We start from the raw sequence: 17,484 nt of genomic DNA on the forward strand, positions 1-17,484 counted from the left end.
GTCGGATTCCCAAGGGGAATAGAGTTAAGTTAGACATAGATTTGAATTGAGAATTGTCGGGTTGACTTTGTTGAATTTCTTTGAATAAATTATTGTTTGATTTTTACTAAATATTGTACATAGTTATTGCTAAACGACTAAAATTAAATCGTTGGTTTTTTTTCTATTGACAAATCTTGTCTTTATTTAATTCGGTGCACGCTTAAAGTCCAGGCCTGGCACGCTAACGCGAATCCGAGTAAAGTACCCGGTAGGTTAACGGTTGCTTCCGACACGGTAGAGTCGATAATCGTTGTAAACTAAAATAGTACTTTACAGTGCTTTCACAACTTCTAAATTTTCATTCATAAAACCACATAATGGACCCCGAAACGAAACTATCTGAGCCATAGAGGACGCTATTTTGCTTTCTGTAAACCACTTCTACAAACGGCCATTTTTGCTGTTTGACGGCGCACACTCCCACCAGAATTTAGGAACACGTTCTGTAGGAATTTTTAAATGGATGTCATTCATGCAGAGTTATGCGGAGGAATAAAAAACGCACCCTAAATGTCCTCTTGGATATCTGGTCTTGATTGAAATCTCCCACGGTAATAAAATGCCATCTTACTGCATCAGTCTAGAGGGAAAATACTATCAAAAGCATTTTCAACTGGTAATTTAAACTAAGAAAGTATTGCTTGCAAGATTAAACTTTTAATATGGTTTTTATTTAGATATTTGCTCTACAACTTGTAACAAATCAGTCAGTACAAATAAAAGTAAATAAATAAAGTTTGAATTAAAATTATATATCGAAATACAAATGTCCGGATCGGATTTTTAACTAGGATTCCTTGTGGAAGTAGTTTTCTATAATAGTCATTTATCAACTCGTTGCCGATTCCTATTGTCATTATTGTATTAAATTTTTTAATAAACAGTTAATATAATATAAAACTTTCATTACCTTGTAATAATTTAAGAGTATTTTTTGCTTCTTCCAATGTTTTATCACCAGCCAAAACTGCTTTATTTGCTTTGTCTGCAGCAGCATCCGCATCTGCTAACAGTTCATCCGTTATCTGAAATATTCGTTAGAAAAATAATAAACTTACAAATATTATTTTTATTTTTATATTTTTCTAAGTTTTGATTGTAAATTTTATTAAAAGTCTAAAATAATATGAGAAATGCTATTTCAGGTTTTAGTATCTCTGAAAATAGGGTACATCTTAGATTTAATGTAATGTATATCATAATTAGTGATCTCTATAGTATCACGCATCTTATTTCTCTGTCACTATAAGTCATTAATTCCGTTGTATCATTTTTATGATTTTATTAGACCAATATTTGTAATAGAAAGTATTTAAGAGGTCGACTTAGCTCAATCTGTTTAGTTTATTACAGTAATGTCATTAAGTACTTATACAAAATACCAGAAAAAGTTGTGATATTTTAAACATCACTGAGTATGATTGCATACGGGAAGATGTGAACATTGATTCAAATAAATATGGTATTAAATAATTGACATTAAAGGCAGAACTTCAATCATGTTATTAAACTGAATGATCAGAATTAATTAATTAATAAATAATTTAGATTTTGGCTATTAGTTCAGGACTTATCACACCACAGTTTCCTAAAAACCACGGCGTGATAAGTCCTAAACTAACAGCTAAATATGTAGCTATGAAATAAAAAACAAAATAAATAATTTAGAATTCTTGGAGTAGAATTCAGACCCGCAACTTCTGCAAAGTTGGGCAGGCATACTGTCAGATACACAATCTAAACCTCTATTTCAGTCTTCATTTCCAAAGCTCAGTTTTAAATTTTTCCTTGGTACGGAACGGCGGTCGGCAACTGGTGGTCTGCGAAAAAATTCGGGTGGTCCGCAGAGAAATTTGGACATTGATCAACTGAAGGTTACGCGAAGTATTACGAAAGAAATGCAAAATGCTTAGTTGCTTTTTTCACTCATTGGGGGTTTTCATTCGAATCGAAAACCAAATACGAAGTGACTGTTATCAATAAATAACGAATAATAAACAATATTGTGAGTGCGATTGTTGTCCTTCGTGGAAAACACTAAGAATCCATAAAGTTATTTCAAACAAGCAGCGATGAACCGTAGGCTTGCATTAATTTGTTATAATTAAACATGCAAGTTACATATTAATATAGTAAAATTAAACTTTTATGATTTTGTATCATTTAAAAAAATTCACGATAGTGGTCTGTGGGATTCAAAATTGCGAGTTTAGTGGTCCGAGAGGTCGGAAAAGTTGCTGACCGCTGGTATAGAATATGCACACACATACAAACAATACATATATGATTTTCGGAAGTTGTGAGTTCCAGGTCAATCATTTTTTCCATATGTTTGTAAGGCATTTATTAATTAATTAACTTAATTCTAATCATTAAATTTATTGAAAGATATCAACACTATTTATTCTTGTTATATTCATAGCTATATCTATTTACAATGCAAAAATTCTCTTTTATATATATCTAAAGATTTTGAATAATTGGTAAAATATGTAATTTAAATTTTAAAAATTCTAAAGAACATCCAGAATATTTCTTCTAAACATTTATTAGCGTGTCTGATATTGTTAATATATTATATCCGAATTACGATACATCATAATTGTTCATAAATAATATTTAAAATATTGATTATCATACTTGTTGTGCCTTATCGGCTCGATCTAAAAGTGCCTGAAGTTCTCCACTTTTATTACGGAGTTCTTCCATTTTAGGCCGATTCTCTTCCAAGGTTCTGTCTGTTTGTTCTTGAATATCTTTAGCCTTATAATAAAATATGCATATATATTAATAATATATTTAAAAAAATCTATTAATATTTTATAGTTAAACAAATCTCCTAAATATGATGAAATCCTCACTCTTTCAATAATATCTTCGGCCGTACGCTTCATTCTGTCGGTGTCGACTTCGATTACCAAAGGTTTAGGAATTTTCGTAAATGTATCTAAAGCATCATTATAAGCATCCCTTGCATCATCTAAACTTTGTTTTCCAAGTTCCAATGCTTCACCAAGAGAATAAGATACTTTATCAATTCTGAAAATATTGTATTATTATACAAGTTATTTAAAATGCTACCTTTAAAAAACTTACTTTAATAAATTAATTACTATATATACTCATACTTACTGTTTTTCTAATTCATATATTTCAGCTATAGTTTGATCTTGAGAATCGATGGCATCCTTAGCTAAACGATATGCTTCTGATGAAGTATTTAAAGCGTCGTTAGCAAATTCGGTTATAAGATTTGCTTCGTTCATGTGACTGAAATGAAACAATTAATTATTAAACGATGTTAATATGTATATTCAATACATTACTCTATAGATATTAAGTTTTCAGTTATTAAGACTTGTTAAAGTCGCTTTGCCAAAATCATATTATTGACTAAATATGGACCGAATAATCAACAGTTTATTTTCGGACTGTATTAATACTAATTTTTAATTAATTATTACAGAAATTTGGCTTAAAGGCAAATAGTTGTGTATCCAATTTTTAGCTAAATTTAATGTAACTGATAACACGTCTATCTTATAGTTGTGGATCAATCAATAAATCAATAAATCATTTGGTAATTGATTCAGGCTTTAATCAAGAGAAAATATTTTAAATATCAACATAGATGAGGGATAGAGCCAAACATATCTGGATCAAACTACTGAAAATTTGTGAGTCATATCCAGACTCAAATCAGAGCAGTAGTTTGGTGCTGTTAATGCATGCCATCCGGCTATCAATCAACGGAGCTAAAGTAAGTAACCTGTATATTCTTTGAAGAAATGATAATGATGATTGTTATGACTTTATTTAGAAAATCATTCAGAGAAATTTAATGCTACATATAATACTATACAAGAGTTACTTCATAAGTCATAGCAGCACCTCTTTCCCGTTTCCAAGCTCCAACTGAAACTTTAAAACATACCAACTTTAAAACATCTGCACTAGACAGTACAGATGTTTGAGAACATGGAGGGAAGTCAAGTGCAAAGTCAGTACATTTTCAATCTTTATCGAGAATGAATGTTAGTGTCAGTCAGAACAGTGTGCTTACAGAGTTTGCAGTGTTCCAAGGCAAAAGTATGAGAGAACATCACACGGAGCTTGTGGGAGTTTTCTGTAATCAGGCTCTACCATGCATAACTATTGCAAGGTGACTTGCTTCTCTGACAATATGGAAGGAAAGCAAATTTCAACATACATACAATGTACAAGATGACCTGTAACTATAGCTTACGTTCTATCTTTGGAAGAGTTGGTCTGATACATGGTGGGAAGGAGACATACTTAATGGAGATGCACTTAGGCATTAGATTGTGCTGACAGCAATGTAATAGAAATTGAAAATAAACAACTTTAAGGCCAATAGACAGTTTGCTTTATTGTTATTCTTATGCCCCATAATTGTTTATACCAATGTTGTTGGTACCACAATTGCTCAATGCATGGTAGAAGATAGGCAATGGTCTCTGAAAAAGTCAGAGACACATACAATTGTTGACCAAGCAACTGTGAATAGAATTTTACAAGATCTATACACGTATAAAATTGTTGTGAAGTAGGTGTCATATAAACTGAATAGAGTGTAAAAGTGGATACGTTATGAAACACGTGTGAACCTGAAATATGTTGAATAGGATAATTGCATCGTTGAAACATGGACTAAAGCCTATGAACCTGAAGTTAAATGTCAGTCTGTTGAGAGGCAATATCCAGATTGCTGCAAAAGCACAAATTTTGATAAAATACATTCTCCGTGAAGATAACGATAACCATATCAATTACAACAACCCAATACTTTAACATTGCCAAATGATCTGCTAAACAAATTGCTTTAATTCTGACTATCAGGTTGCCTTGAAACATAGCCAAATAAAATCCAGCAGATCATTTAGCAATGATAATAGTGATCTTTACATGGGATATCCAAGAAAGTTGTTTTCTCTCATTTTATTCCACATGGTCAGACTGTAGATGCAGTATACTACAAGACCACTGTAGCATGCTTACTATAGATACATTATAAGAAATATAATGCATAGCAGAGTAATAACAAGCATTGTTGGCTCATCACATTGCCAAATTTATTTTATTCTTCACAAGTATACTTTTAATTTAATAATCTAATATTTAACAATGAGAGTCGGGCTTTCATCCATGTTATATATATTTGTTTTTTTTTTTTTCATTCTTCGGGGATTGAACTAATTAATTTGTTTACTCCATCAAATTATTCTCGAAAACAAAATATAATGTGTAATGCCATACATGTTATAATGTATTATGTAAAACAGCTCTATAAATTATTTATAGAAAACTTCCAAAATATTATTTTTAGTATTAAAACAAAAATATAAAAACATTGAAAACTAACTCATCAGCTAATTGTCTAGCTTCTCTTGCAATTTGGGACATCCTTTCTGATTGTTGTCCAAATTGATCAGATCTTTCTTTTGCTTCCTGAAGTGCAGATAAACCTTCAGTTTCCAAAAGACGACGAGCTGCAGTTAAGGCTTCTTTGGCTCTCTCGATAATCTCTTCCGCGAGCGAAATATTCCTTTCGCCACTAATAACGTCTATGTCTTTTATCTTTCCAGCAATTTTACCAGAAGTCTTTTTAATTTCGTCGATAGTTCTCTTAAGGTCGTTTATCTGACCTACCAAATTGCCGTCGACGCCTTAAAAAAATAATATAAAATAAAATAAAATTTAATAATCAAATGAACTAACGTAAATTCGTCGAATAAAAAAATACCTGCAGCATTTTGAGCTTCTTCTAATAACTCTTTCACTCGTTGTTCAATCTCCGCAAGTTTATTTTCAAAATTTACGTCATCTATCACTTGAGGATTCTTTTCAATTTCTTCTAAAAGTTCAGCTAATTTTGCTAACTTTGCTCTGTGTTCATTTGCTGCATCCTGAACCAAGTTGTAACAAGCAGGACAATCTGCAATTATTATAAATTATTTTATTTGACATAATCTTTCTTGTCTTGAATACTGACATAAAATCTGTAGAGCGATTACAAAGTCTTTATCAATTCAAAGAACGAAGAAGTTATAGGAGAAGAAACATTGTTACCAGTAGAAATACAGTAGAGCATCGTTTATCCGAATCAACTGGGGACCGAGGTCGTTTGGGTAACTTATTTTTTGGATAACAAATTATGTACGAAAAAATATATTAACCTATCCCACGTTGAAATTTTTCTCCGTTGTGTGTCGCTACGCGTCGAATTTTCATCAACGTTAAGCCTGACATAAATTTTTTAAAATAATAATCGTGGCTATTGTATTGTTAAAAATTATTTTTTTGTTTTGTACAAATAAAATAAATATATTGAAAAATATAAAAACAAAAAATTATATTTTGGAAGTTAATCTAGTATGAAAAATGTTTGATTCGGCACAACACAGTCCAACCGGAGCACTTTTGGTTAACCGACATTTCGGTCGATTGGCTTTCGGATAAACAACGCTCTACTGTACAAAGAACTAAAGTTAATATTTTTTAACATTTATTCAGATCCAATAAGCAGTTTTATTTCCATAAATATAGCTTTTTATAATAAAATAAATGAATACATAAAAACTAAATCTATAAATATAAAGAAACATTAAAATTAAATAAATACAAAAAATTTTTAAAAAATAAACACCCCATCTGTTAAATCAAATGACGTAGATAGTTCATCCCGTAGCTATTGTGGAACTTTGTACTATTTGTGTAAAGGGTGCGCAAAGAAGGACCTACACGCTGCTGACAGGAAGCGTGGAGGTCCTTCTTTGAATGTCCCTTTTAAGTCATTCTATAAATATGTAAAGCTTCTGCATAGTGAATGTGTTGGTTACCCATTGTTTTGGATGATTCGAGCTCGATCCCATTCAATACTCATAGAATCTTGATTAGAGATGGCATACACTGCTAAGGCGGTATTAGGGTTGGATTTTCTTCCTTGTGTTCTTTAAAACGTTATTGGATGGATCTCAAAGTGGCCCCAATGTAGTAGAGTATCGTGTGCAAGTCTGCTGTCTTTTACAGGTATGTTGTAAACACCTGGGACCAGTGCCATGTTGGGTGATCCTTATCATTTTATAATAACCTATAAACCATAGGGTTTTTTCTGTAGGTGATGGTGTGACCAATGGAGTTGCCTATCTCCTTAAAGATGTTCCACAGGGGAGTGGTGTAGTCCACGATAAAGTGTTCAGCTTGTGAAGAATTCCTGGAATGTCCCTCCATTTTTGTTGGAATGAATCAATGAGGGTTTTAATGGTCCTATGTTTGTAACAAAATCTCGCACCAATGGAAATGATGTAATCCAAATTCCTTGTTTCTATTCCAAGCACCCATGTAGTGTGTATGCACTCTCCTGATCGGTGCCCAGAATACTGCTAGTCTATACTTGAGAGCGTCATGGGAAACACCAAGGAGTGAACAGAGGATTGTAGGAAGGTTTCCTGTAAATGCTCGTGAATATGTTGCCACTCCATTCTATCAATTATAAGGACATTAACTCCCTGTTGGCAGCATGGAGGTCCTTACTTGTGCACCCTGTACACAAATTGTGCAAAGCTGCGCAATAGCTATGGGATGAACTATCTACATCATTTGATTTAACAGATTGGGGGTTTATTTTTTAACAATTTTTTGTATTTATTTAATTTTAATGTTTTTTTATATTTATAGATTTAATTTTTATATATTCGTTTATTTTATTTACGTGTTATTTACAATGATCTTTGTATTTTTAAATATTTTCAAACTTACGTTCAAATTGCGTTATTTTAACATTCAGACGACCGAAAATGTTATAGTTAGTAAATTTGTTTTTTTTCTGATCTGAAGTTAAAGTTTTGTGAATTTATCTAATTAAAATATTATTACTTTTTGGACTTTTATCTATCTTTAGATGTTCTTGAGATTTTTAATTCCTGTTGACAGATTTTTACTTACAATAAACTTTATATAAATGCTTGCAGTCAACAATCTCTCACTGAGGTTTTACATTTTGTGGGACCAAATGCAAAATATAAATACAGAAACTATGAGAATGAAATTCAAGATACCAAGAACTGAGCATTAAAAAAGTTTGAGACTCCTTTAAGTGCAAGGCCCTGTGCAAAATTTGTGCTACAGTTAAAAATTCATGAAGTTGTCTCTAATTACATTATTTAAAGTTCATTAAATAATACAAAACATCAATGAAAATTTAAGAAAACTAATAAGCATATCTACTCTTCATCCTAATAAATGGAGTGGTTCCTTGTTTCGAGTCGGAACCACTCCGGTTATTAGGTTTGAAGAGTAGATATAGTTATATTCCGGTGCGTAGAGAAATTGTAACTAATAAGCAATTATTTATTGTGACATCGTCACAATACAGGGTTGAAAGTCTTTGTTACAATGTTTTCAATTTTAGTAATATTTTTCCCCCGTACATCATACTCTTCCTGTTAACAATAAAGTCATCTATCTAATTCTGTTCAGGAAAAATTTTTGAATTAAATTACTTGACTTCTGGTATAAACCAGAAGTTTGTATATAGTTAATCGGGGCCTCCTGTCTCTAAGCTTTCCATATATAATCTTGACTTCCATCTATCTAATTCTGTTCTTGAGACTAAGGAAGGACAGACAGATAGATGCCAGTGGGTCTGCAATTTTTAAAAATTGCAACCCAAAAATCTCTAAAGGCAGACAAAAATCCAAAAAGAATTCAGATATTTAAACTTAATTTATGCCTGTTTATAATTAATTTATCTTTAATTTATTAATGCTTATCAAATTATAAACCTGATAAGCATTAATAATCATTAAAAACATACAAATTAAAAGATGGAATATTTTATCATACACACCGATACATTCTGCTTCTTTATTATATTTATTTTCTTTGCACCGATCACACCTTCTACCTTCAACATTTGGTTTGCATTTACATTGTCCGGAGGGATCGCATTGAAACGATAAGGATCCAACGGAATCACATTCGCAATCTGTAAAAATATAAATATTTTTTAATTAAGAATAAAGCAAATCAAAAATAAGCATGCAAAATATAAAAATAATAATTGAATTTTTGGTAAAATATACAACTTATGATTTATATAGTCATAAAAACACTTACATTTACAACCCTCCGAAGAAAATCCATAAAAGAAATCTAAACACATATCGCATTTCCTTCCCGTAACACCCGGACGGCAAAAACATTGTCCGGTGCGAATATCACAGGTATGATTAAACGAACCGACCGGATTACAGTCGCACAATTCACATCCGCTGTTACTAGTTATGTTCCAATATCCTTCTGCACATCTGTCACACTGACGTCCCTCGACACTTCTTTTGCAAGGACACTGACCAGTTTTTTCATTACAAATAAGTACATTGCTAAATAAATCTTGTTCTAAAGTTCCATAATGATAACAATTGCAAGCTAAAAAATAACAAGAATTATAATTATAATATATAATAATAATAATAATAATAAAATCCGAGTTATTATTTTATCTTTATATATATATATACCTTGACAATCTCCTTTTGGAACCGAGAGAGCATTACCGTAATATCCCGGAAGACATTTCTCACAATGCCTACCTGCAGTGTTGTATATACATTTTAAGCATTCGCCTGTAGTTCTGTCAAGTAGAAATGATAAAATATTTTACAAGAGGATCAATTTATTTATAATGGTATTGTAAAGAGAATTTACAAAATTAACTCATTTAGTCGTAAAAAGTTTTTGCGTAAGACTAGAAACCTGCAAAATATTAACGTAAATAAGGCAAACGAATCATTTTTCAAGGAAATAAAAATTATATTCTCGCATCTAGTCATCGTATTAAGCTGCTAGTTAGACCTTAGTTAATCGTCCTTAATTATAAAATTAATAAGTATATTATATTTAGATTTTAAAGTTTATATTTGATTCAAATGTTTATTGTATAAAACTGAAGTAACAAAAGCAAAAGTATTCGTACTCGAATGGCTTTCTTTATAAATTATATAGCATTAGATTATTTTTAAATTTATAATGCATTTAAATAATGTACAGAATTTAAGATTTATAACTATGAAATAATTTGATAAGTCTTTAGAATTAATTATATATACAATAATAAAGTTAAGTTAATCAAATTACAAAATTTCTACGGCCGGAACAGTTACCTATTCACTTGAGAACCTTACACACTACCACAACAATTAATGGAAATTGTATTAATAATAAGGATTGTGAGACAATATCAACTGGTAGATAACTCTAAAGTTAGTCAAATAAGCAATATTAAAGCAAAAGGAGCATATGCATGTAATTTATGGTACACATCTATAGTGACGTAGCAAGGGGGTGCAATGGGGTATATCATGCATCGGGCACCATTCGCAGAGGGGCACCCAAGTGGTCTCCAAGACAAACTATATGTGTTTCTGGAGGGGGGAAAGGGGCGCCAATAAAGTGTCGGATGCCAGTTATGTTCGCTACGCCACTGCAGATCTAGTTTGACAATGCATTCATCTTCTGTTATAAATAACAAGATAAATTTTTATTGTAAAATAATATGTTATATGTAAATAATTACATTTTTAAAAACTTTATTATTGGAGTTGAATTATTCCATCTTCAGATCTGAATACAAAATTTTAGAATCATCCCAAAGTTCTAAAGAACAAAGAATGTTTTAAAATAGTATTTGAAAGTTTAAGTTTTAAGTTAAGAAAAACTACAAGCTTTTAAAGATTTAATGAATATATTCATAAAACAAATGAATTAAAATAAAATAATTGTAATTAACATGTTGCATGGGAGAAATGAGATTAACAATCTACATAGATTTTGCTGTACAAGTGAGAGAGAAAATCCTAATGCACATTGACCTAAAGGATCTATTGCTCTCGTAACAAGAGATTAGTTAGAAGTCTAATCTCTTTAACGAAATTTTCTAGGAAAGATGTTACCCAAGCTCAAAAAAGGAGAACCGACACGAATAAGTCTACTCAAACAAAAAGCTACCAATTCACAAATGAGATGCTGTAAAGTCTCCTTGTAGCATTGTAAAAGCAACAAAAATCCAAAAAGAAAAGTTTTAGTTTGCGCAAATATTTACAAAAGTGATCAAAACCTGTCGCAATGCCAACCAGAAAACAAATAAATAATCTAGACAATATTATATCATAAACAAATTAAGATGCAAGCCCTTAATATTTGATATTTTAACATTAATTTGCTAAAATGTTCTTGTCTTCTTTTGAAACATCCAGTATTTGAAGGTTATGCTATTGTTTATGAAACACTAGCATAACCTTCAAATACTGGATATTTCAAAAGAAAACAAGAAATATATTCCTAAATGTGTAAAATCCTCTTTTATTTTATTTCAATTTTAAACAAGAATTTATTGTAAAAAGTAATTTTCTTACGTGTTGCAATTGCCAATAGCATTCAGATCAATATTTCCATTACATTCGCATTTCCTGCATTGCTGATCAAAGTTGGGTTCTCCATAGTAACCGTCGACACATAATTGGCATCTATGACCTGTAAAAGTCGTTTAAAAGTATTTTAATAAAAATTACCATTGCAATTTAAGAGCGTCAAATTCATATTTGCCATACGTTGATTAGCAGATAAAATTTCTTAGAATTAAATACTATTAATTCTCTTAACGTTATTTCATTAAAATTGATCAAAGCTAATTAATTTCGGTAGATTTTAATCGAATTAATGTTTAATCCAAATTGTTTTCTGTCGAAAAACTGTAAAATATATTCTGCAACTCCAATGACTGATACGAGATCCGAAAAATCGTTTATTCCAATAACGATAAACTCGCGGCATTCAGTTTCAAGTGCAAGGTGCATTTCAGAATCACGTACCTAATAAAAAATTATAAATTTAGAAAGATAATGCAATTCCAAATGAAAAATAATCCTTCTTATTGGGGTAAATTACGTTTTCTAATGTTTCTTTCTATGCAGGAACACAAACTTTTAAATTGTTTAAATAAGTTGTAAGATGATTCAAAAATTAAAATTCCACTTGTGTGTGAAACTTTTTAACACTTGATTTTAAAATTTAAAATGAAGATAATTCATAAATTTATTAAAAAGCAGATAGCGCATTAAAGAACTTTAATGGCATTGACCTTTCTTTTTAGGCCCCTCGGTCATTTTTAAAAGCACTAAATCCAACTTTAGTGGTTGGTGCCATTTAAGATTTTAACACGTTCCTGCTTTTCGATAACTTTAGAAACCGGGAATAGTTTGTTTTTTGTCCGAACATGAACTAAGATTTGAATCGAAACCCTAGCAAGTCAACGGTATTGTTTCGGGGAGACCACCTATGATGATCGGTACCTCGGAAGCAATGTTGCTGCTGGCATAAAAAGGAATTTAAAAAATTGCACGCACTTGTGCTAGCGACCTTGGACTTTGTCACTTTGACCCCAATGTATTATGAAAACAAAAATCCCAAACTCCCAATTTTTATTACATTTAAATATCCTCATCTCATATTATGTAAAATATATATACATATATATTAATTTTGCACGTGAAATTTTAATGAAATGATACAGAATTACTTACCCGTATAACCCTGAGGGCACTGAAGACATGCAACTTGATCGTCTGGAAGAATAACACATGCTCCTCTATCTGGACAAGGACAATGCTGACAATCATCTGGTGTCCCTTGTAGAGCATTACCGTAATAACCAGGTGCGCATCGATCGCAACTATCACCGGCAGTATTATGCTGGCAAATGCAACGACCTAAGATATATCGATATATATGTTATCTGTGATATTTTTATTCCTTGCAAATGTTCATTTATAATAATATAAGAATTATTTGAAATCTATTTCTATCCGGGTTTGATTTCCATATGATCAAGATATTGTCAATGTACTGTACCTGATATATAGTATAAAATTAAATAGAAACTCCTTTAAAATTTTGTTTTCCACTTGTTTGACTACCAATTCACATAAGCCCTCTGGAAAGGAACTGTCCACAGGGGATCCCCATTTCTGGAGGTATGTTTTATTATATTTAAAAAAGGATGTGTAATGTTACAAGTGGGCTAGTTCTAACATCTGTTTGTGACATAAACATGTCGATTGGATATATCTGAATAGAAGTGCTAAGAGATTTTCTATTCGAGATCCCTGTGTTGTCGAGATCTGCATGCCCATTACCTGTAACACTTTTACCTTTAAAATATAGTGATGAGACTAACTTTATCTTTATGTTTCTCATTAATGCCATTTTATCACAAGTTCCACTGTAATGAACCTTCAATTTCTTTTGGCGAAATGTCATATTAATTGTTGAAAATGAAACTGTTTTGAATTAGAATTTAGATATGAATAAATCTTATATATATTAAACTTCCATAACAATTAATCTAAAAACAGTTTAATGAAACAAATAGTCTGAATGAGTCTCGAGTTTTGTGTTTATCATTTTTCTCTCGACAGATTGTTTCTAAAGCATGTGACTCATCTGTTGATTTTCAGGGAGTTGAAGTGTTTTCTTTATATATAAAATAATACAGCAATCTTCATTATGATCAAATAAAACAGGTTTAAATTAAATTTTGCTTCTTTAGATTCCTTTATGTCATAAACTTCTTCAAAGAAACTGTTCTTGTGATTGTTTACTTCATCATCACCATTAACAAGATTCATATTTATGTCATTTTTATTGATTATATATGAAAGAACATCATTATATATTGAATTATACACTGAAACATCACCAAACAATTACCTATATAATCAGGTTACTCTTCTTCTTCTTCTGGTTAATACGGAGATATTAGCCGTTTCGACTCTTTCTCTGACTCAACTGCTCCCATTGGTCAGGGGAAGTGACCAGTGTGAGTGACGTAGTTCTCCGGCCCCATCATGTGATGGCGGGGAGTGATGGCCGTCGAAGGCTCATAGATGGGGAGCAACTTACAAACTTGTTCCAGATTTTTGTTCAGTGTCGAGCCCAAATCTCGGCGGGCACTGGCATAATGAGGGCATTGCAGCCAGAAATATAGGGTCGTCTCCCGCTCTTTACAATGTGAGCATCTAGGTGATTCAATTAGATGGTGGGAATATAAAAATGCATTTAGTGGGGCTGTCTCCGTGCGTAGCCTAGCCAACAAGGTCTCCAAGCGCCAGTTCGATGCATATTGGTAGTGCCATGGGGTGACGGGACGGAGATGGTCCCGGCCTTTCCTCCTAAGATCAGCCATCCAGGAGTCCGTCAAAAGGCACATGGTATCCCTCCGAACAGCATGGGCAAGGTCGCTTGGTAGTAGAGTCCTCCAGATCAAACCATTAAGTGTGAGGCACCATGCCGCCCTGTCGGCCATTTCGTTAATGGGGATATCAGTGTGGCTGGGAGTCCACCCTACCACGCAGGGCACCCTCTGAGTACCTACACTTGCTGCCAGGTCTATCACTAGCGAAGGAGATGTAAAGGAAACGTTCCCCACTGCGTGTAGAACCGATAGGCTGTCGGAAAGAATAACCGTTGGCCTGTCGGACTGTTCGGTGAGTTGGGTTGCAGGTTATAACTCTTCTAATTTTAATAATTAATACTAAGTAATTTGCTACTAGAGATAGACATTAGGTGCCATCTCTTAATTAAATTAATAATTATAATTTTAATAATTTATTAAATAATTTAGAATTTATAGCCCAATTATTTAGGTGATCATTTGGTAATGTTTCTATGTAAATATTGGGCTTTGCAATGTTTGTTATACTTATTACACACTGAACTATAAACATAAATAATAATTTTATCAATATTTTAAAAAGAAGTTTTTATTTATAAATATTTTAGAATAATATTCAAAGGTTCTATATAATATTTAATTTCCTCACATTATATAAGTTTAAGACATTTTCAAATATTAATTTGAAATTTATAAATTAAATATTTATATCTTACCAGTTTCAGGATCACAGTATTCGGCATGATTGTGACAATTACATTTAACGCATCTAGCAAAATGACCACCGCCAGGAGGATCGTGGCGATAACCGGGTGCACACGATTCACAGAACTGTCCTACATAACCTTCGAGACAAGTGCACATTTCAATCCAAGTTACTTCTTGTCCAAATGGGGATCTCTGAGCGGACTCTAATCTAACATCATCAATAAAACCGGTTCCTGGAAAGAAAAAAAAAGTTAAGTTTACAAAATGAATCCTCATTCTGCAACGTTTTCATTTACAAATCAAATCACTATCGAATCATTCCAGAAGTCAATTAGTTCTTTTATTGATGCTATTCGCATTCTTAATCGTAACTTGATACTTAATTATAATGTGTTATCACTAAGCCATGGAAGATCGCATCTAATATAGAAAATACGCATGCAAATATGCTAAAATTTGTCGGATTTTTAAGTAGAAATTCTATTTTTTTTCTTTCTTTTAAAATAGAATCTCTATTTAAAAACCCAATTAAAGTTTATTAATCGGGTCGAAAACGGTTGTTTTAATTAAAGTTAATTGCTGGAAAAGTGTGTAAAGTGTATTCAGTGTCTTTACATACTGTGGTAGTTCCAGCTCTGACTGTTATGGATTATGGAAATGGTGCAAATTGATGCATAATTAAAGTATTTCAATATTCAACAGCAAAAATAAAAAAGAAGAAAAGATAACAAAAAATATTGTCTTTAAATTACTTTATCCCATTGTTTGCTTAATTAAAACATATCATTTCATGCACGAAAACACTTACTTTGTACACAATATGCTTTCATTTAACTATATGCATACAATATGCTGTAACATCAAACGTATGCCATAATGTATTAACATAACATGGTTCCAGAATTTTGCAAATCAACAAAAACTTATTTTTATACATTCCCTAAAAATTATACATCAACCAAAGCTGAATACTATCGGGCTAGAAAATACTAATAATTTAATAGACAATTTGGCATTAGAAGTAGGTGTTAGACGCCATCTCTTGATAAATTTAATAATTATAAATTAATTAAATAATTTAAATAATATTTTTAGAATTACTGAAAGAAAAGAATCGACCCGGAGCGGGACTCGAATCCGCAACTCCTGCTTACCATGCAGATGTGTTGCCAATTTCGCTACCTGGACCTTCGGTCCAATCTCCTCTTCCAGCACATATAAACTAATGATATAACCATCGACGGTTATTACAATGCCGGCTGGAGAGACATTCGGTGCCACGACGTGCAACTCCCAAGGCACTCAACCAGCCATGACAAACCCTGGCAAGGCGTACAAATAATCAAATATCCTTGGCGATGCATCTGCACAGTAAGCAGGAGTTACGGGTTTGAGTCCCGCTTCGGGCCGATTCTTTTCTTCCAGTAATTCTAAAATTATTATTTAAATTATTTAATTTTATCAAGAGATGGCACTTAACGCCTACCTCTAATGCCAAAGTGTCTATTAAATTATTAGTATTTTCTAGCCCAATAGTATTCAGCTTTAAACGTATCGGGTGTAGCAAGGATGTTTGATTCCCTAAAAATATAAAAATGTTCGGAAAAATACATATTTGGACAAACTTCCAGGTCTTAGTTATTGCAACATCTGTAATATATTATCTGTTATTACCAAGAAGTCTGTAATATATTGCCACAAGTACTCATGCATAATTCTCAGATGAAATATGGCTATATTATCTATGAGTTTCTTGATATGTTATACTCATATATAATGATTTTCATTTATAACATGCAAATTGCATATTGTAAATGAGAAACATTACATACAAATGTGAGATAAAACAGCTTGACAAAGCATTTTCTCCAACTACTAATTCTTGTTATTGTAACCTATAGAGATATTCTGGGAGAAATTGAAAAAGTGTATAATTTAGATATGTAATATGTTTTAAAGGTTTACCCTTTATTTTCATTTAAACTTTGAATTACAGACATTTCAGGAAGACCTTAAAGGATTCAAAAATATTTATAAGTACTGATAAATAAAACTTTTTCAATTAATTTAAATGTTTAATTTGTTTTGAGGGTCTTTTTTACATATTAAGGAATCAAAATATTGTGGCTGCCTGCCATATTGTTTGTTTTATTTTTACACCTAATGTCTTTCTTTGTTCCTTCCTTTCTTTCAGGAACTTTCTATCTCTTTTTGTTCTTTCCTCAGTCAACAAGGGGGGTCCATTCCAAGAAACATTGAGGACGATAAAGGGGAGGTCGTCTGGTGTGTTGAGAAATGAGTTGCAGGACACTTTTTTGTTTGACTATCAAAGCAGGAGGATGGACTTTTTCGAAGAGTTAGATGCAGAGTTTGATAAGAAGAGGCAATGTCTCGCGGAGAGGTCGGAGGGTGTGACAGGTGACTAAACTAGTCCCCAAATTATGTAGTGAATTCTGGTGATAAGTAGAGAGAAAAAAGAAAAA

The 17,484-nt window shown here is 31.9% G+C and overlaps 1 protein-coding gene across 1 annotated transcript in view; it reads right to left on the reverse strand.

Annotated features, from left to right (window-relative positions):
* LanB2 (laminin subunit gamma-1) overlaps positions 1 to 17,484 on the reverse strand; it is a 52,840-nt gene that overhangs the window by 10,843 nt on the left and 24,513 nt on the right. Inside the window, exons 11-22 of the mRNA XM_067265136.1 lie at positions 15,010 to 15,234; positions 12,645 to 12,830; positions 11,478 to 11,595; positions 9,585 to 9,697; positions 9,181 to 9,492; positions 8,912 to 9,049; positions 5,807 to 5,998; positions 5,426 to 5,729; positions 3,175 to 3,312; positions 2,904 to 3,081; positions 2,683 to 2,805; positions 953 to 1,067 (exon numbers count right to left, since the gene is read on the reverse strand). Of these exons, the coding sequence (XP_067121237.1) occupies positions 953 to 1,067; positions 2,683 to 2,805; positions 2,904 to 3,081; positions 3,175 to 3,312; positions 5,426 to 5,729; positions 5,807 to 5,998; positions 8,912 to 9,049; positions 9,181 to 9,492; positions 9,585 to 9,697; positions 11,478 to 11,595; positions 12,645 to 12,830; positions 15,010 to 15,234 (2,142 nt within the window). The remainder of the gene's footprint in view (positions 1 to 952; positions 1,068 to 2,682; positions 2,806 to 2,903; positions 3,082 to 3,174; positions 3,313 to 5,425; positions 5,730 to 5,806; positions 5,999 to 8,911; positions 9,050 to 9,180; positions 9,493 to 9,584; positions 9,698 to 11,477; positions 11,596 to 12,644; positions 12,831 to 15,009; positions 15,235 to 17,484) is intronic.

Source organism: Centruroides vittatus, unplaced genomic scaffold, assembly GCF_030686945.1.
Source record: "Centruroides vittatus isolate TY-2023 unplaced genomic scaffold, ASM3068694v2 contig_2104, whole genome shotgun sequence".
NCBI lineage: Eukaryota > Metazoa > Arthropoda > Arachnida > Scorpiones > Buthidae > Centruroides > Centruroides vittatus.